Consider the following 22,297-nt stretch of genomic DNA (forward strand, 5'->3'; position numbering starts at 1 on the left):
TGTGTGTTTTATTTACTGACATCACTGTCCAAACAGAGCTGTGTGTTTTATTTACTGACATCACTGTCTAAACAGAGCTGTGTGTTTTATTTACTGACATCACTGTCTAAACAGAGCTGTGTGTTTTATTTACTGACATCACTGTCTAAACAGAGCTGTGTGTTTTATTTACTGACATCACTGTCTAAACAGAGCTGTGTGTTTTATTTACTGACATCGCTTTATAATGGTGTCTAACTCCTCCCTCACAGGTGTGATAGCTATTTGCATATTGTTGTGATTCCTGAAAACCTCTCCTAATGAGGAGTACACACCTACACAGTGCTTCCACCCGCCCAGGGCATCCACCCACCACAGTTCTGCTTCAGCTGATCTAAATGTTCTGCATATTGTGTGTGTGCGTGAGTGTGCGTATGCGGTATGTGGATGCATGTGTGTGTGCATCTGTTTGTGTCCCTCTTTTTTTCTGAGGAGTGGGATCTATTTACTAGCGCCACGTTGCCTTTGGTCTGTAGGCCATTAAAACAGCATGGTCCCTTCAGCTGCATCCCCCGGGTGCTAATGTGTCTGTCTGTGTGTGTGTGTGTGTGTGTGTGGCATTTTAATGTATCCCTCTCTTCTCTCCTGCAGAGACACTTCGTGAAAATCTGTACCGTGCACTTGCAGGCTCTATTTAAACCAGTGGCCCTTAAATGGGTGGAGAACAGAGTGCACTCTGGGAGACTGTTAAGGGATGGGAAGGTGTTGTATAGTACAGTCCCTCTGGGAATGACTAAAGCGTGTGCGCACACACACACACACACACACACACACACACACACACACACACACACACACACACACACACACACACACACACACACACACACACACACACACACACACACAGCCTGTTGAATAATGGGAAGGTGTTGTAATTGCTGCTGTGTGTTTTATGTCTTTATCCAGAGGCCTGTTTGTCTGCTTCTCTCCACCGCACCAATCATCCACAGCACCGTTTGTCTCACTGTAGAGCACAGTGAGTCAGTGTGATTGGTCAGGTAGAGCTTGCGTCGGTGGAGTTACAGTCAGTAAGCATCCGTGTAATAGGTTGGCAACAGGGCTACAGTATGTAAGTCCCTTATTGGCTCAAATGAGCACCTGCTCTCTTACGCCGTCTCCCTTTCTTAGTCGGTCATTTGTCCCATTTTCACACTGTTGGGGTAAAGATGGTTAGGTTATAGCTTACAGCATATTGGCTGTATCGTTAGTAAGACAGTTGCTTCGGCTTTAGAACAGAACGTCAATACAGAATCAGAATCCAGAACCCCAGAACACATCAGGGACTTACGTTCCATCCTCGTTACTCCTGTAGAACACTATGAATGGATCTGACTTGCCAAAGAAGTCCTTCTTGTCCAGTTTGTTGGCACAGAACTGCATTGTCGCGCTGTCCTTTATAGAAAGAGAGAAAGAGAAAGAGAGGGAGACAGAGAGAGGGAGACACAGAGAGAGAGAGAGAGAGAGAGAGAGAGAGGATACAGAAAGAGAGAGAGACAAAAAGAGAGAGACAGAGAGAGAGATAAATAGAGAACCATAAAGAAAAACAGAAAGAGATTGACATCATTAGTACATAGTGTTATGCTATGTTTACTGTGTCAAATAAAGGCACCATGCATATTGCAGTTTAATAATCATGATAAGTACAACCAAGTCACTTTTATCTCAATGTGTGTGTGTGTGTGTGTGTGTGTGTGTGTGTGTGTGTGTGTGTGTGTGTGTGTGTGTGTGTGTGTGTGTGTGTGTGTGTTGTGTGTGTGTGTGTGTGTTTGTGTGTCCCGTTTGTTTTATCTCTTGCAGTAGGGACGAATATGAGTGCTCATTAAGCCGGATGGAAAATAAACGACTTTCAAAATCGCTGAGCCTCTTACATTAAATGACTGTTTTTCCTGTATTTTTGTGTGTTTGGGCAACGCAGTGGTGTGCACACTAAACAACTGGTGGTCACTGCACCGTCTGGTGGTCACTGCACCATCTGGTGGTCACTGCACCGTCTGGTGGTCACTGCACCGTTTGGTGGTCACTGCACCGTTTGGTGGTCACTGCACCGCGTCTGGTGGTCACTGCACCGTTTGGTGGTCACTGCCCCGTCTGGTGGTCACTGCACCATCTGGTGGTCACTGCACCGTTTGGTGGTCACTGCACCGTCTGGTGGTCACTGCACCGTCTGGTGGTCACTGCACCGTCTGGTGGTCACTGCACCGTTTGGTGGTCACTGCACCGTCTGGTGGTCACTGCACCGTCTGGTGGTCACTGCACCGTTTGGTGGTCACTCTGGTGGTCACTGCACCGTCTGGTGGTCACTGCACCGTCTGGTGGTCACTGCACCGTTTGGTGGTCACTGCACCGTCTGGTGGTCACTGCACCGTCTGGTGGTCACTGCACCGTTTGGTGGTCACTGCACCGTCTGGTGGTCACTGCACCGTCTGGTGGTCACTGCACTGTCTGGTGGTCACTGCACTGTCTGGTGGTCACTGCACCGTCTGGTGGTCACTGCACCGTCTGGTGGTCACTGCACTGTCTGGTGGTCACTGCACCGTCTGGTGGTCACTGCACTGGTCTGGTGGTCACTGCACTGTCTGGTGGTCACTGCACCGTCTGGTGGTCACTGCACCGTCTGGTGGTCACTGCACCGTCTGGTGGTCACTGCACCGTCTGGTGGTCACTGCACCGTTTGGTGGTCACTGCACCGTCTGGTGGTCACTCATTACAAGATTCTTCACTTGCAAATGAGGATTCTCGATATCATGCTGTCACGAAATCAACGATGTGATTAGATTTAACGTAACTATGAGCTGTGGCTCAAAGCAGCCTCATAAAAACGTTCAGCCAGACATTCATGTTTCCCATACAGAGTTGAAATATCTAGGCAACATTTTGAATGTGAACTTCAGAGCTGTGGCACCCTATTCCCTACATCTAAAGTAGTGCACTATATGGGGAATAGGGTGGCATTTGAGACGACTTCCATATCTACTGATGTTACACCCTCTCATTCTCCGTGATGCCTTGGCGTTATCTCTGATGACAGAATGGTGGTGGTGGTGGTGGTGGGGGGGCCCATTCCTAACTCCCGATGCTCTCCAACCAGTCAGTAATCAGTCTAACTAACTCTGAAGTCAGTGATCCTATAGCAATACACAAGTTGTTTTTCTCAGTCCTGTCACGGTACTGGTTCATATGACCATCACTAATATAATGACAGCTAGCTGGCTAACGTTAGCTAGGCTAGGGGTTAGGGTTCATTTTGGACCATCACTAATATAATGACAGCTAGCTGGCTAACGTTAGCTTTTGGAGTTAGGTAAAAGGGTTAAGGTTAGGTGAAAGGTTAGCTAACATGTTACCTCGATTAACCCCAGTACCCCCTGTATATAGCCTCCACATTGACTCTGTACCAGTACCCCCTGTGTATAGCCTCCACAGAGACTCTGTACCTGTACCCCCTGTATATAGCCTCCACATTGACTCGGTACCGGTACCCACAATATATAGCCTCCACATTGACTCTGTACCAGTACCCCCTGTATATAGCCTCCACATTGACTCTGTACCGGTACCCCCTGTATATAGCCTCCACATTGACTCTGTACCAGTACCCCCTGTATATAGCCTCCACATTGACTCTGTACCAGTACCCCCTGTATATAGCCTCCACATTGACTCTGTACCGGTACCCCTGTATATAGCCTCCACATTGACTCTGTACCGGTACCCACAATATATAGCCTCCACATTGACTCTGTACCAGTACCCCCTGTATATAGCCTCCACATTGACTCTGTACCGGTACCCCCTGTATATAGCCTCCACATTGACTCTGTACCGGTACCCCCTGTATATAGCCTCCACATTGACTCTGTACCAGTACCCCCTGTATATAGCCTCCACATTGACTCTGTACCAGTACCCCCTGTATATAGCCTCCACATTGACTCGGTACCGGTACCACCTGTATATAGACTCCACATTGACTCTGTACCGGTACCCACAATATATAGCCTCCACATTGACTCTGTACCAGTACCCCCTGTATATAGCCTCCACATTGACTCTGTACCGGTACCCCCAATATATAGCCTCCACATTGACTCTGTACCAGTACCCCCTGTATATAGCCTCCACATTGACTCTGTACCGGTACCCCCTGTATATAGCCTCCACATTGACTCTGTACCAGTACCCCCTGTATATAGCCTCCACATTGACTCTGTACCGGTACCCCCAATATATAGCCTCCACATTGACTCTGTACCAGTACCCCCTGTATATAGCCTCCACATTGACTCTGTACCGGTACCCCTGTATATAGCCTCCACATTGACTCTGTACCAGTACCCCCTGTATATAGCCTCCACATTGACTCGGTACCGGTACCACCTGTATATAGACTCCACATTGACTCTGTACCGGTACCCACAATATATAGCCTCCACATTGACTCTGTACCAGTACCCCCTGTATATAGCCTCCACATTGACTCTGTACCGGTACCCCCTGTATATAGCCTCCACATTGACTCGGTACCGGTACCCCCTGTATATAGCCTCCACATTGACTCGGTACCGGTACCCCCTGTATATAGACTTGTTATTGTTTTGTACATTTCTGTGTTACTTTTTGATTGATTTATTTATAATTTTACTTTAGTTTATTCAGTAAATATTATATTAACTCTATTTATTTAAATGCATCGTTGGTTAAGGGCTTGTAAAGTAAGCATTTCACTGTAAGGTCTATTGTTGTATTCAGCGCATGTGACAAATAACATTTGATTTGATTAGATATGTAGATCCACATGACCATCTGTAGTGATGTTTGATAGATAGGTTAAACATAACAAAACTGCCCACTGCCTGGTCTCCATCATGACACCATCACTAATATAATGACAGTCCTAATACTAGGCCTTGATTCTCTCTATCTCTCTAAATTCAATTCCAATCAAATGGGCTTTTTTGAAAATAGGCGGCAGCCTAGTGGTTAGAGCATTGGACTAGTAACTGGAAGGTTGCAAGTTCAAATCCCTGAGCTGACAAGGTACAAATCTGTCATTCTGCCCCTGAACAGGCAGTTAACCCACTGTTCCTAGGCCTTGTTCCTTGTTCTTAACTGACTTGCCCAGTTAAATAAAGGTAGAAAAATTGACATGGAAACATGTGTTTATTTATTTTAAATGTAACCTTTATTTAACTGGGCAAGTCAGTTATTAAGAACAAATTCTTATTTCCAATGACGGCCTACCCCGGACGATGCTGGGCCAACTGTGTGCCGCCCTATGGGACTCCCAATCACGGCCAAATGTGATTTAGCCTGGATTCGAAACAGGGACTGTAGTGACTCCTCTTGCACTGAGATGCAGTTCCTTAGACCGCTGCGCCACTTGGGAGCCAAAGCAATTTAAATCTCTCTCTCTCTCTCTCTCTCTCTCTCTCTCTCTCTCTCTCTCTCTCTCTCTCTCTCTCTCTCTCTCTCTCTCTCTCTCTCTCTCTCTCTCTCTCTCTCTCTCTCTTGGGAATTGTTTGAGTGAAGGAGTGCGTGTGTTGTGGAGAGTTAGATATTCACAACTTTCTTTCGGTTTGCTATTTCTTGGTGGCATTTTTTTGTTGATGCATGATTAACGTTATTATTTTTGTTGTGGTAGAATTAAGTATTTTGTTTTCGTATCGAAATTACCCTGGTTTTGGCAGGGATGGCAGCCCGAATGGGGATGCCGTCCCTGTCACTTCGGCATGGCTTTAGGTGTGTTACTGAAGCTGCTGTCACGGTGGAGGAGTTTCTGGTCGCCGTAGGAGAGAAGGTAGGCTATGAGAATATTGCGTATGCATCCCGGATGAATAAAGCTGTGGTGGTATTTCTTAAAGAAGAGTGTCTAGTTGATCGGATGGTTGAGCATGGTGTACTTCTTAAAGGAATGTTTATTCAAGTTACGCCGCTTTTTTTCTCCGTCAACAAGGGTAACGATTTCAAATGTACCACCGTTTATTCCTAATGAGCTATTGGAGCGCGAGTTATTGCGCTTTGGGAAGTTCGCCAGTTCAATTAAGGTTGTCCCGTTGGGTTGCAAACACCCGGCGTTGAAACAGGTAATGTCATTTCGGCGACAGGTGTTTATGTTTTTGGACTCACCGGAGCAGACTTTAGAGTTATCGTTTAAAATCAAGTATGACAATAGATTGTATATGGCTTATGCTAGTACGGGTAGTCAACGGTGTTTTGAGTGTGGGGATGTTGGTCATAAGCGACATGCTTGCCCGAAAAGGGAGAAGGCAGAGGGAGGGGCACAGGTGGTCATCGTAACGCCTGGGCCCACTGATGTAGGGAGAGGTGAGCTGACAGCGGTAGAGCAGCCACAAGCACCTGTTGCTGAGGAACAAGTTATCCGTGTTGAGGGCACGGGGTTGCAACTTGTATTAGAAGGAAATGTTATGCTACAGAAAAGTATTGTTGTAGAAGGTAAGGATGTATCTGAAGAGCCAGTTCCTCAGACTGGTGAGCAGGTGCCCAGTATGAGTGCTGGGGTAAAGGAGGGGGTTCATGTGGAGCTAGGCTCCCAGGGAGTGGAGGAGATGCCCACTACGAGTGCTGGGGTTCATGTAGAGCTAGGCTCCCAGGTAGTGGAGGAGTTGCCCACTACGAGTAATGAGGTACAGGAGGGTTTGCATGTGGAGGCTCCCAGGTAGTGGAGGAGATGCCCACAGAGTAAGTGGAGAGAGCTGCCCAGGTAGTGGAGGAGATGCCCATTACGAGTAATGAAGTACAGGAGGGTTTTCATGTGGAGCTAAGCTCCCAGGTAGTGGAGGAGATGCCCACTACGAGTGCTGGGGTTCATGTGGAGCTAGGTTCTCAGTTAGTGGAGAAGATGCCCACTATGAGTAGTGATGTTCAGGTGGGGCTAGTCTCCCAGATAGTGGAGGAGATGCCTGGTACGAGTGATGAGGTGCAAGTGGAGAGTGTTGAAAGGGATGTGGTAGAGGGGAGTCAGTTGTCTGTGTTCTCAGCTGAGGAGGATCAAGAGAAGGATATGGATATCTCTTTAGATATGACAGCTGCTGGTACGGACTCAGTTTATGATCTAGAGGAGGTAAATGAGTTTCTGGATCAGACTTTTGGGAAATCTGTCAAATTGGCAGATTATTTTGATGTTGATAAGTTTGTGAGGTCAGCTGTGATGTTACAGAAGACGGTGGGGTTAGACCAGCTGAGTGAGAAGAAGCGGTTTCGCTTGAGGAAATTTATTACTGCTGTTGCAGCAGCAAAAGGTGGTGGGAAACGTGTTCAGGTTAAGAGAAGAAAAAAAAAATAATGACGATGATCATGCTTCATAGGGTGTCTTTTTTCTCGTTGGTTTCTCTGTGGTTTCTTCTGCTTTTCTTTTCTCTTTTCTACATGGAGGTACTAAGGGTAGGTTCTCTCAATATGAATGGGGGAAGGGACAGGAATAAGAGGGCTTGGGTATTAGAAGTAATAAAACAGAAAAGGCTTAATGTAGTTTTCCTACAGGAGACACATAGCGATGAGGAAAATGAGGTTGACTGGGGTATGTGGTGGGAGGGGCAGCATGTACTCAGTCATGGTACTAATTTCAGTGCTGGGGTGGCAATATTGTTTTCCTCAGGCTTAGGAGTGACTGTGGTATCTACAACAGAGATTGTCAAGGGTCGGGTTTTATTGGTCAAGGTGGATGTTATGGGGTTTTTTGTTTTTTTTTTTGAATGTTTATGCTCCTAATGAGGGTACAGAGCGTATTGCTGTATTTGATCAACTAAAGGAAATGTTAAGACAGTGTGACCAAGAGGGGTGTATGGTTTTAGGGGGTGACTGGAACTGTACAGTGGATTTTACTGTTGATCGCACCGCTGAAGAACCTCACCTGCGGTCAGCCACTTGCCTGTCTGGCCTATTAACTGAGTTTGAGCTTTCTGATGTGTGGAGAGTAAGGAATGCCAAAGTTAGGCAGTACACATGGCTAAAAATTAATGAAGGTCGTGTCAGTGCAGCACGGTTAGACAGGTTGTATGTATCTGAGCAATACTGTAGTAGGGTTGGAAAGTGTGCCATTACTCCTGTGGGTTTCTCTGATCATCATATGGTTACTGTTGATATTCACTTGTCCTGTCCACGAAGGTCATCACCTTACTGGTATTTTAATGTTAAATTGTTACATGATGTCATGTTTTGTGACAGGTTTTTGTTGTTTTGGGAAAAATGGAGGGGTATAAAAGGGAATTTTGAGTCCTTGAGACAATGGTGGGAGGTTGGGAAGGCCCAAATACGAGTTTTTTGTCAACAGTATACTGCTCTGTCTCAAACTGAATTTAAAGAGACTATCAAGGCCCTTGAACAGGACATCAAATCTATTGAATTGAAGCTGCTCACTCAGAATGACCCTGGACTAGTCATGAACTTACAGGACAAGAGACATGAACTGAGGTCGTTTCTGCATGAAAGAGTGAAGGGTGCCTTGATTAGGTCTCGTTTCGCTTCCCTCAAGGATATGGATGCTCCTAGTGCTTTTTTTTTTAACCTAGGAAAGTCGACATTTCAACGTAAACAGATGGTATGCCTTCGTCTCCCTGATGGGAAGGTGACCACGAATGATATTGAAATGCGTCAACATGCCGTGGATTTCTACTCGTCCCTTTATAAGGCGGAGGATTGTGACTCTATGTGTACTGAACAGTTGTTACATGGTCTTCCTAAATTGGGACCTGAGCAGAGAGTCGCATTGGACGCTGACATTACACTGCAGGAGCTGTCCACAGCTGTTATGCAGCTCTCAACAGGCCGAGCCCCTGGCATCGATGGGTTACCATCTGAGTTTTATAAGCACTTTTGGGGGTCTATTGGGGAGGACTTTTATGAAGTGATGTGTGAATCTTTTCATGAGGGTTCTCTTCCTGTATCCTGTCAACGTGCAGTGCTTTCACTGTTGCCAAAAAGGGGATTTGGCTCTCATAAAAAATTGGAGACCTGTTGCTTTGCTGTGCGCAGAATATAAAATTGTTTCTAAATGTCTCTCAAACAGGTTGAAAGAGTATCTGGGGTTGTTGATCCACAAGGACCAGTCCTACTGTGTACCTGATCGCTCTATTGTTGACAACTTGTTTCTGATAAGAGATGTTTTAGACATTTGTAAACTGTCTGATGTAAATGTGGGTTTACTTTCGTTGGATCAGGAGAAGGCTTTTGATCGTGTGGACCACCAGTACTTGTTTAAAATAATGAAAGCCTTTGGGTTTGGGGATGTTTTTCTGTCTTGGGTGAATTTACTGTATGCTGGAGCCTCGTGTATGGTGAAGGTGGGTGGTGGTTTAAGTTGCCCCATCCCTGTCGAAAGGGGCATCAGGCAGGGATGCCCAATTTCAGGGCAGTTATATAGTCTGGCGATTGAACCAATGCTTTGTTTTTTAAGAGCGAAGCTTACTGGTTTCTTTGTGCCAGGTGTAACGAAGGGTCCCACGATAGCACTGTCTGCGTATGCAGATGACGTGATAGTTTTTATTACAGGGGTGAGGATGTTAAGGTTCTCTCAAACGCTTTAAAGGTGTATGAGGGGGCCTCCTCAGCTAAAGTCAATTGGGGAAAGAGTGAAGCGCTGTGGGCAGGTCAGCTTCAGATGGGGTCTACTCCATGGTTACCAGGGGGCTTCAGTGGGGCAGAGATGGAATGAAGACTTTGGGGGTTTTTCTAGGCTCCGATGTCTTTCAAAAAAAAGAACTGGGAGGGTGTAGTGGAGAAAGTGTGTGCCAGACTGTCAAGGTGGAAATGGGTGTTGCCCCAGCTGTCTTATAGGGGACGGGTCCTGGTAGCTAATAATCTTGCTGCTTCTACCCTGTGGCACAGACTAATGATTTTACAGCCACCAAAGGGTCTGATACAAGAGCTTCAGAGGACCCTTGTCAATTTCTTCTGGTCTGGGCAACACTGGATTAAAGCTGCAGCCCTGTACCTGCCACTGCACGAGGGTGGGCAAGGCCTGGTGGACATTTCCTCTAGGATCACGGCTTTCAGGCTCCAAGCAGCCCAGAGATTGTTGTACAGAGACTGTTCTAGCTGGGTCGAAACAGCCTACATATTGATGAGGAGAGCGGGCTGTTTGGGCTTCGACAAGCATCTTTTCCTCTTAAAGCTGGAGGGGGTGATTTGACTGGCCTGACTCCATTTTATGAGTCTGTTATGCAGGCTTGGAGAGTCTTTGTCAAGTCCCGTAAGGCCTGCACGCCACCAGGGATGTGGCTTTTTGAAGAGCCTCTTTTTCACAACACTGCCATCCAGTCCCGTGTTCTGGGTTCAGCTAGCCTACGTTCATGCCTGTTAGGCGTGGGGTGTACCAAGCTGGGTCATCTGATGCAGAGCAGGAGCAGATTGGAGGAGCTGGGAGAAAGAGCGGGGATCCGATCATCTCGTCTACTGAGGAAGGTCGTCGATGAGGTCTGCGATTCCTTGCCAGTGCTTCATCTGCAGTATGTGACTGACACTTCCAATTCTGATCGGTGGAAGGAGGGTCTGGATTATGTGTTCCCTGCACTGATTGTTAGTGCTGCGATGGGGGCATTTGAAGAGGACGTGGGGACGCTGCTTTCCTTCGATACCCCGGAGCTGGGGAGTTCAAGGAGGTGGGAAAGAAGGCCATGTACAGAATATGTGTAAAGGTGTCCCATGCCTCTTCCCTGGAAGGGGTAAAATCGACGAGGTGGGCGGATGTGCTTGGTCCAGGTGCCTCTCCAAAAGGCTGTTGGCGATCATTATATAAACTGCCTATTGATAAGAGGACAGCTGACCTCCAATGGAGGATAATACATGGAGCTATAGCCACCAATATGCATCTGGTACACCTGGATCCTACTGTTGGGGAGGGGTGTCCATTCTGTGCTGGGTCTGAATCTCTGGCACATCTGTTTTTATTGTGTCCCAGGTTGGTTGGGATGATTGAACTGATCACTGATTGGTTCTCAACGTTGGGAGAGGTTTTCTCTTCCCAACTGTATATATTTGGGCCAAAGTACAGGTTCAGTCAAAAGGGTGTAGTTGTGTTGCTTAATTTTGTGTTAGGGGCAGCAAAATTAGCGATATGGAAGACCCGAAAGAACAGCATTCGGGGACAGGGGTCTGTGGATGTGGTGGGAATGCTGGAGGGAATGTTGGCAGCGAGACTAAGGGTTGAGTTTGCCTATTACAAACTTGTCAACAATATCGATCTGTTTTTGAGTATATGGGGTATACAGAGGCTGTTGTGTGTAGTTACTGTGGAGGAGGAATTGGAGTTGTATTTTTAATTGATGTGTAACTGTGGTTTTGTATGAGTATTTATTGTGTGGTGGGCCCCCAGACCCAATAAAGAGTATTTAAAACTCAAACTCTCTCTCTTTCTCTCTTTCTCTCTTTCTCTCTCTATATATAAATGAGACTGTTGTTGTTGTCTAACTCTTTCTCTCTCTGGGGACCGCCGTGCTGGTTTGTTCCAGACACACTGAACGAGCTATGGACCCAAAATATCACTCATTTCCCTACATATACCCTTATGGGACATGGTCAGAAATAGGGAAATATGTAGGGAATAAGGTGCTATTTGGGAGGGGGTTTCGGTGCATGAAAACAGAAACATAGATGCAATAAACAAGCTGGTATTGTTCTGTAGGAGCTAGTAATTAAACAGAGAAAAGCACCAACAACAATAAACAAGCTGGTATTGTTCTGTAGGAGCTGGTAATTAAACAGAGAAAAGCACCAACAACAATAAACAAGCTGGTATTGTTCTGTAGGAGCTGGTAATTAAACAGAGAAAAGCACCAATAACAACAACAACACAATTCTGAGAAGACAGATGATAGATAGATAGATAGATGATAGATAGATAGATAGATGATAGGTGATAGATGATAGGTGATAGATGATAGATGATAGATAGATGATAGATAGAAGATAGATAATATAAGATAGATGATAGATAGATGATAGAAGATAGATGATAGGTGATAGATGCTAGATGATAGAAGATAGAAGATAGATTATAGATAGATGATAAATGATAGAAGATAGAATATAGATAGAAGATAGATGATAGATGATAATTGAAGATTGATGATAGAATATAGACGATAGATGATAGATAGAAGACAGAAGATAGATGATAGATGGTAGAAAATAGAAGATAGATGATAGATGATAGAAGATAGATGATAGATGATAGAAGATAGATGATAGATGACAGATGATAGAAGATAGATGATAGAAGATAGATGATAGAAGATAGATGATGATAGATGATAGATGATAATAATGATAGAATATAGATGATAATAGATGATAGAAGATAGATGATAGATAGATGATAGGTGATAGAAGATAGATGATAGATAGATGATAGATAGAAGATAGATAATAGATGATAGAAGATAGATGATAGAAGATAGATGATAGAAGATAGATGATAGAAGATAGATGATAGATGATAGAAGATAGATGATAGAAGATAGATGATAGAAGATAGATGATAGATAGATGATAGATGATAGAAGATAGATGATAGAAGATAGATAATAGATGATAGAAGATAGATGATAGAAGATAGATGATAGATGATAGAAGATAGATGATAGAAGATAGATGATAGATAGATGATAGAAGATAGAAGATAGATGATAGAAGATAGATGATAGATAGATGATAGATGATAGAAGATAGATGATAGAAGATAGAAGATAAATGATAGATAGATGATAGAAGATAGATAATAGAAGATAGATGATAGGTGATAGATGATAGATAGAAGATAGATAATAGAAGATAGATGATAGATAGAAGATAGATGGTAGATAGATGATAATTGAAGATAAATGATAGAAGATAGAAGATAGATAGATGAAGATAGAAGATAGCTGATAGATAGATGATAGATAGAATATAGATGATAGGTGATAGATGCTAGATGATAGAAGATAGAAGATAGATGATAGATAGATGATAATTGAAGATAAATGATAGAAGATAGAATATAGATAGAAGATAGATGATAGATGATATATAGATGATAATTGAAGATTGATGATAGAATATAGATGATAGATGATAGATAGAAGATAGAAGATAGAAGATAGATGATAGAAGATAGATGATAGAAGATAGATGATAGATGATAGATGATAGATGATAGATGATAGAAGATAGATGATAGAAGATAGAAGATAGATGATAGATGATAGAAGATAGATGATAGATAGCTGATAGATAGATGATAGATAGATGATAGAAGATAGAAGATAGATGATAGATAGAAGATAGATGATAGATAGATGATAGATGATAGAAGATAGATGATAGATGATAGAAGATAGAAGATAGATGATAGAAGATAGATGATAGAAGATAGATGATAGAAGATAGAAGATAGATGATAGATAGATGATAGATGATAGATGATAGAAGATAGATGCCATATGATAGAAGATAGATGATAGAAGATAGATGATGATAGATGATAGAAGATAGATGATGATAGAAGATAGATGATAATAGATGATAGAATATAGATGATAATAGATGATAGAAGATAGATGATAGACACACACAGACACACACACACACAGACTTTGGAGTTGGCTGATCTTACCACAGGAGAACAGACAGAATAACTTAATCAGCTACAGAGCTGAAGTGCGTTCAGACAGACCAGAGCAGTGTGCATGAACAGGATAAACACCTCGTCTGTTGTTGCCGGAGGGCCAGAGGCTCTACACTGGACACTACCCGTGCCAGCTGTACCTCGTAATGATACTGCTAATGGCTTTTTAATGTTGTAGCAGATCTCACTTGGTAACTGTTTGATGTGTTGTGTTTGGGTGAGAGAGAGAAAGTGTGTGTGTGTGTGTGTGTGTGTGTGTGTGTGTGGTGTGTGTGTGTGTGTGCGTGCGTGCGTGCCTGCGTGCGTGTGCGTGTGTGTGTGCGTGTCTCACTGTCTCATTATCATTCCCAGTCAGACTCAGACTGCAGGCTGTGTTCAGTGTGTACAAACACACTCATCTCCACGAGGGCTCCAAGATCTTCCTACCTCGCTGCAGTGACACAGACAAGTTATGCTGCCAGCCCATAACATCAGCATTAACCCTCCAGCCAACCCACAGTGCTTCACAGCGAGCCAGATGTCTGCTCTTTGACATCCCTCAGACACAGAGATACATAGAGACGCTAGAATATAGAAAGCGGTCGGCAATGGAGACATATCTCCCCAGTTGATGTGTCCCTATGATCCAGGTGTCAGCGTTCTAGGTGAATAGATAAGGCGGAGTCAGGCGAAGGACGCAGGTATGAGTAAAAAAATCTTAGCTTTCCTCAATATCAACAATGTTCCAACAAGGATAAACATAAATATCCAGAGCACATGAATGAAACCACTTGACAACGACAATCACATACAAAACAGAAGGGGAAGCCAGAGGGTTAAATAAGGATCACTGATTATGGAATGGAAACCAGGTGTGTACAATGAAGACAAAACAAATGGAAAATGAAACATGGATCGGTGGTGACTAGAAGGTCGGTGGTGACTAGAAGGTCGGCGACGTCGACCGCCGAACGCCGCCCGAACAAGGAGAGGGACCAACTTCGGCGGAAGTCGTGACACCAGGACCGAAACAGTATCACTTATCAACTGTCTGTTATCTTAATGGTTATTTTGGATGAATATTTCAAATCAATGTCTGATTTAAAAGTTTGAATCAATGTCCGGCTCATTGCTCAGTTAGTCAAACAGATCTCAGTTTTATCCGGTGTTAGAATGATGGCAGAGGGGCGAAGGATGGACAACAGAGAAGACCACACTGTGACTATGTCCAAAATGGCGCCCCATTCCCTATAATGTGCACTACTTCTCCCTATGCAGTGCTTAAAATATATTAAATTCATGCTAATTACATCTAAGAAAATAACCAAGTTTCACAGTGTCTATAAATAAATTATTCGGTTTGGATTAACATAGTAACCTCTCCCTGTATCTCCTCTGTAATCTCCCTGCTTCTCCTCTGTCATCTCCCTGTATCTCCTCTATCATCTCCTTGTATCTCCTCCTTATCTCCTCTATCTCCCTGTATCTCCCTGTATCTCCTCTCTCATCTCCCTGTATCTCCTCTGTCATCTCCCTGTAGCTCCTCTGTCATCTCCCTGTAGCTCCTCTGTCATCTCCCTGTATCTCCTCTATCTCCCTGTATCTCCTCTGTCAGCTCCCTGTATCTCCTCTATCTCCCTGTATCTCCTCTGTAATCTCCCTGTATCTCCTCTGTCATCTCCCTGTACCTTCTCTGTCATCTCCCTGTATCTCCTCTGTCATCTCTCTGTATCTCCTCTGTCATCTCCCTGCATCTCCCCTGTCATCTCCCTGGAGAATGGTGTTTGGTGGTGATGGAGGTGGAGGTGCAGGTGGAGAATGGTGGGTAGTGGTGATGGAGGTAGGTGGAGAGTGGTGGGTGGTGGTGATGGAGGTGGAGGTGCAGGTGGAGAATGGTGGGTGGTGGTGATGGAGGTGGTGGTGTTTTTATTTATTTATTAGGATCCCCATTAGCTGACGCCAATGGCAACATCTAGTCTTACTGGGGTCCGACACATCTTATCTTACTGGGGTTCGACACATCTTGTCTTACTGGGGTTCGACACATCTTATCTTACTGGGGTTCGACACATCTTATCTTACTGGGGTTCGACACATCTTCTCTTACTGGGGTCCGACACATCTTCTCTTACTGGGGTCCGACACATCTTATCTTACTGGGGTTCGACACATCTTATCTTACTGGGGTTCGACACATCTTATCTTACTGGGGTTCGACACATCTTCTCTTACTGGGGTCCGACACATCTTATCTTACTGGGGTCCGACACATCTTATCTTACTGGGGTCCGACACATCTTATCTTACTGGGGTCCGACACATCTTATCTTACTGGGGTCCGACACATCTTATCTTACTGGGGTGTGACACATCTTATCTTACTGGGGTTCGACACATCTTATCTTACTGGGGTTCAACACATCTTATATTACTGGGGTTCGACACATCTTATCTTCCTGGGGTTCGACACATCTTATCTTACTGGGGTCTGACACATCTTATCTTACTGGGGTTCGACACATCTTATCTTACTGGGGTCTGACACATCTTATCTTACTGGGGTTCGACACATCTAGTCTTACTGGGGCCCGACACATCTTGTCTTACTGGGGTTCGACACATCTTATCTTACTGGGGTACGACACATCTTATCTTACTGGGGTCCGACACATCTAGTCTTACTGGGGTCCGACACATCTAGTCTTACTGGGGTCCGACACATCTAGTCTTACTGGGGTCCGACACATCTTACCTTACTGGGGTTCGACACATCTAGTCTTACTGGGGTGCGACACATCTTATCTTACTGGGGTGCGACACATCTTATCTTACTGGGGTTCGACACATCTTATCTTACTGGGGTTCGACACATCTAGTCTTACTGGGGTTCGACACATCTTATCTTACTGGGCTTCGACACATCTTATCTTACTGGGGTTCGACACATCTTGTCTTACTGGGGTTCGACACATCTTATCTTACTGGTATCCCTCCTATGCTTCCTGTTGTTCCTCCTTCCCGCCTCCCCTCCACATCTTATCTTACTGGGGTCCGACACATCTTATCTTACTGGGGTAAGACACATCTTATCTTACTGGGGTCCGACACATCTTATCTTACTGGGGTCCGACACATCTTATCTTACTGGTATCCCTCCGATGCTTCCTGTTGTTCCTCCTTCCCGCCTCCCCTCCACATCTTATCTTACTGGGGTTCGACACATCTTATCTTACTGGGGTTCGACACATCTTATCTTACTGGGGTTCGACACATCTTATCTTACTGGGGTTCGACACATCTTATCTTACTGGGGTTCGACACATCTTATCTTACTGGGGTTCGACACATCTTATCTTACTGGGGTGTGACACATCTTATCTTACTGGGGTTCGACACATCTTATCTTACTGGGGTTCGACACATCTTATCTTACTGGGGTCCGACACATCTAGTCTTACTGGGGTTCGACACATCTTATCTTACTGGGGTCCGACACATCTAGTCTTACTGGGGTTCGACACATCTAGTCTTACTGGGGTTCGACACATCTTATCTTACTGGGGTTCGACACATCTTATCTTACTGGGGTCCGACACATCTAGTCTTACTGGGGTCCGACACATCTTATCTTACTGGGGTTCGACACATCTAGTCTTACTGGGGTTCGACACATCTTATCTTACTGGGGTCCGACACATCTTATCTTACTGGGGTTCGACACATCTAGTCTTACTGGGGTTCGACACATCTTATCTTACTGGGGTCCGACACATCTAGTCTTACTGGGGTTCGACACATCTAGTCTTACTGGGGTTCGACACATCTTATCTTACTGGGGTTCGACACATCTAGTCTTACTGGGGTCCGACACATCTTATCTTACTGGGGTTCGACACATCTTATCTTACTGGGGTCCGACACATCTAGTCTTACTGGGGTTCGACACATCTAGTCTTACTGGGGTTCGACACATCTTATCTTACTGGGGTTCGACACATCTTATCTTACTGGGGTCCGACACATCTAGTCTTACTGGGGTCCGACACATCTTATCTTACTGGGGTTCGACACATCTAGTCTTACTGGGGTTCGACACATCTTATCTTACTGGGGTCCGACACATCTAGTCTTACTGGGGTTCGACACATCTTATCTTACTGGGGTTCGACACATCTTATCTTACTGGGGTTCGACACATCTTATCTTACTGGGGTCCGACACATCTAGTCTTACTGGGGTCCGACACATCTTATCTTACTGGGGTTCGACACATCTAGTCTTACTGGGGTTCGACACATCTTATCTTACTGGGGTCCGACACATCTTATCTTACTGGGGTTCGACACATCTAGTCTTACTGGGGTTCGACACATCTTATCTTACTGGGGTCCGACACATCTAGTCTTACTGGGGTTCGACACATCTAGTCTTACTGGGGTTCGACACATCTTATCTTACTGGGGTTCGACACATCTAGTCTTACTGGGGTCCGACACATCTTATCTTACTGGGGTTCGACACATCTTATCTTACTGGGGTTCGACACATCTTGTCTTACTGGGGTTCGACACATCTTATCTTACTGGTATCCCTCCTATGCTTCCTGTTGTTCCTCCTTCCCGCCTCCCTCCACATCTTATCTTACTGGGGTCCGACACATCTTATCTTACTGGGGTAAGACACATCTTATCTTACTGGGGTCCGACACATCTTATCTTACTGGGGTCCGACACATCTTATCTTACTGGTATCCCCCTATGCTTCCTGTTGTTCCTCCTTCCCGCCTCCCTCCACATCTTATCTTACTGGGGTTCGACACATCTTATCTTACTGGGGTTCGACACATCTTATCTTACTGGGGTGTGACACATCTTATCTTACTGGGGTTCGACACATCTTATCTTACTGGGGTTCGACACATCTTATCTTACTGGGGTTCGACACATCTTATCTTACTGGGGTTCGACACATCTTATCTTACTGGGGTTCGACACATCTTATCTTACTGGGGTTCGACACATCTTATCTTACTGGGGTTCGACACATCTTATCTTACTGGGGTTCGACACATCTTATCTTACTGGGGTTCGACACATCTTATCTTACTGGGGTGTGACACATCTTATCTTACTGGGGTTCGACACATCTTATCTTACTGGGGTTCGACACATCTTATCTTACTGGGGTCCGACACATCTAGTCTTACTGGGGTTCGACACATCTTATCTTACTGGGGTCCGACACATCTAGTCTTACTGGGGTTCGACACATCTAGTCTTACTGGGGTTCGACACATCTTATCTTACTGGGGTTCGACACATCTTATCTTACTGGGGTCCGACACATCTAGTCTTACTGGGGTTCGACACATCTTATCTTACTGGGGTGTGACACATCTTATCTTACTGGGGTTCGACACATCTTATCTTACTGGGGTTCGACACATCTTATCTTACTGGGGTCCGACACATCTAGTCTTACTGGGGTTCGACACATCTTATCTTACTGGGGTCCGACACATCTAGTCTTACTGGGGTTCGACACATCTAGTCTTACTGGGGTTCGACACATCTTATCTTACTGGGGTTAGACACATCTTATCTTACTGGGGTCCGACACATCTAGTCTTACTGGGGTCCGACACATCTTATCTTACTGGGGTTCGACACATCTAGTCTTACTGGGGTTCGACACATCTTATCTTACTGGGGTCCGACACATCTTATCTTACTGGGGTTCGACACATCTAGTCTTACTGGGGTTCGACACATCTTATCTTACTGGGGTCCGACACATCTAGTCTTACTGGGGTTCGACACATCTAGTCTTACTGGGGTTCGACACATCTTATCTTACTGGGGTTCGACACATCTAGTCTTACTGGGGTCCGACACATCTTATCTTACTGGGGTTCGACACATCTTATCTTACTGGGGTCCGACACATCTAGTCTTACTGGGGTTCGACACATCTAGTCTTACTGGGGTTCGACACATCTTATCTTACTGGGGTTCGACACATCTTATCTTACTGGGGTCCGACACATCTAGTCTTACTGGGGTCCGACACATCTTATCTTACTGGGGTTCGACACATCTAGTCTTACTGGGGTTCGACACATCTTATCTTACTGGGGTCCGACACATCTAGTCTTACTGGGGTTCGACACATCTTATCTTACTGGGGTTCGACACATCTTATCTTACTGGGGTTCGACACATCTTATCTTACTGGGGTCCGACACATCTAGTCTTACTGGGGTCCGACACATCTTATCTTACTGGGGTTCGACACATCTAGTCTTACTGGGGTTCGACACATCTTATCTTACTGGGGTCCGACACATCTTATCTTACTGGGGTTCGACACATCTAGTCTTACTGGGGTTCGACACATCTTATCTTACTGGGGTCCGACACATCTAGTCTTACTGGGGTTCGACACATCTAGTCTTACTGGGGTTCGACACATCTTATCTTACTGGGGTTCGACACATCTAGTCTTACTGGGGTCCGACACATCTTATCTTACTGGGGTTCGACACATCTTATCTTACTGGGGTTCGACACATCTTGTCTTACTGGGGTTCGACACATCTTATCTTACTGGTATCCCTCCTATGCTTCCTGTTGTTCCTCCTTCCCGCCTCCCCTCCACATCTTATCTTACTGGGGTCCGACACATCTTATCTTACTGGGGTAAGACACATCTTATCTTACTGGGGTCCGACACATCTTATCTTACTGGGGTCCGACACATCTTATCTTACTGGTATCCCTCCTATGCTTCCTGTTGTTCCTCCTTCCCGCCTCCCCTCCACATCTTATCTTACTGGGGTTCGACACATCTTATCTTACTGGGGTTCGACACATCTTATCTTACTGGGGTGTGACACATCTTATCTTACTGGGGTTCGACACATCTTATCTTACTGGGGTTCGACACATCTTATCTTACTGGGGTTCGACACATCTTATCTTACTGGGGTTCGACACATCTTATCTTACTGGGGTTCGACACATCTTATCTTACTGGGGTTCGACACATCTTATCTTACTGGGGTTCGACACATCTTATCTTACTGGGGTTCGACACATCTTATCTTACTGGGGTTCGACACATCTTATCTTACTGGGGTGTGACACATCTTATCTTACTGGGGTTCGACACATCTTATCTTACTGGGGTTCGACACATCTTATCTTACTGGGGTCCGACACATCTAGTCTTACTGGGGTTCGACACATCTTATCTTACTGGGGTCCGACACATCTAGTCTTACTGGGGTTCGACACATCTAGTCTTACTGGGGTTCGACACATCTTATCTTACTGGGGTTCGACACATCTTATCTTACTGGGGTCCGACACATCTAGTCTTACTGGGGTCCGACACATCTTATCTTACTGGGGTTCGACACATCTAGTCTTACTGGGGTTCGACACATCTTATCTTACTGGGGTCCGACACATCTTATCTTACTGGGGTTCGACACATCTAGTCTTACTGGGGTTCGACACATCTTATCTTACTGGGGTCCGACACATCTAGTCTTACTGGGGTTCGACACATCTAGTCTTACTGGGGTTCGACACATCTTATCTTACTGGGGTCCGACACATCTAGTCTTACTGGGGTCCGACACATCTTATCTTACTGGGGTTCGACACATCTTATCTTACTGGGGTCCGACACATCTAGTCTTACTGGGGTTCGACACATCTAGTCTTACTGGGGTTCGACACATCTTATCTTACTGGGGTTCGACACATCTAGTCTTACTGGGGTCCGACACATCTAGTCTTACTGGGGTCCGACACATCTTATCTTACTGGGGTTCGACACATCTAGTCTTACTGGGGTTCGACACATCTTATCTTACTGGGGTCCGACACATCTAGTCTTACTGGGGTTCGACACATCTTATCTTACTGGGGTTCGACACATCTAGTCTTACTGGGGTGTGACACATCTTATCTTACTGGGGTTCGACACATCTAGTCTTACTGGGGTGTGACACATCTTATCTTACTGGGGTTCGACACATAATGAAAAATACATTACAGACAAAATACTTTAAAGTGAAGATACATTTAAATACATGAACATGTAGCATGTGTGTGTGTGTGTGTGTGTGTGTGTGTGTGTGTGTGTGTGTGTGTGTGTGTGTGTGTGTGTGTGTGTGTGTGCTCTGTGTGTGTGTGTGTGTGTGTGTGTGTGTGTGTGTGCTCTGTGTGTGTGTGTGTGTGTGTGTGTGTGTGTGTGTGTGTGTGTGTGTGTGTGTGTGTGTGTGTGTGTGTGTGTGTGCTCTGTGTGTGTGTGTGTGTGTGTGTGTGTGCTCTGTGTGTGTGTGTGTGTGTGTGTGTGCTCTGTGTGTGTGTGTGTGTGTGTGTGTGTGTGTGTGTGTGTGTGTGTGTGTGTGTGTGTGTGTGTGTGTGTGTGTGCTCTGTGTGTGTGTGTGTGCTCTGTGTGTGTGTGTGTGTGTGTGTGTGCTCTGTGTGTGTGTGTGTGTGTGCTCTGTGTGTGTGTGTGTGTGTGTGTGCTCTGTGTGTGTGTGTGTGTGCTCTGTGTGTGTGTGTGTGTGTGTGTGTGTGTGTGTGCTCTGTGTGTGTGTGTGTGTGCTCTGTGTGTGTGTGTGTGTGTGTGTGTGTGTGC

General features: G+C 45.2%; 1 protein-coding gene across 1 annotated transcript in view; it reads right to left on the reverse strand.

Annotated features, from left to right (window-relative positions):
- Positions 1–22,297, reverse strand: part of LOC112240385 (copine-5-like) — a 291,942-nt gene that overhangs the window by 77,723 nt on the left and 191,922 nt on the right. Inside the window, exon 9 of the mRNA XM_042330249.1 lies at positions 1,331–1,434. Within this exon, the coding sequence (XP_042186183.1) occupies positions 1,331–1,434 (104 nt within the window). The remainder of the gene's footprint in view (positions 1–1,330; positions 1,435–22,297) is intronic.

The sequence above is a fragment of the Oncorhynchus tshawytscha genome, linkage group LG02 (assembly GCF_018296145.1).
Source record: "Oncorhynchus tshawytscha isolate Ot180627B linkage group LG02, Otsh_v2.0, whole genome shotgun sequence".
NCBI lineage: Eukaryota > Metazoa > Chordata > Actinopteri > Salmoniformes > Salmonidae > Oncorhynchus > Oncorhynchus tshawytscha.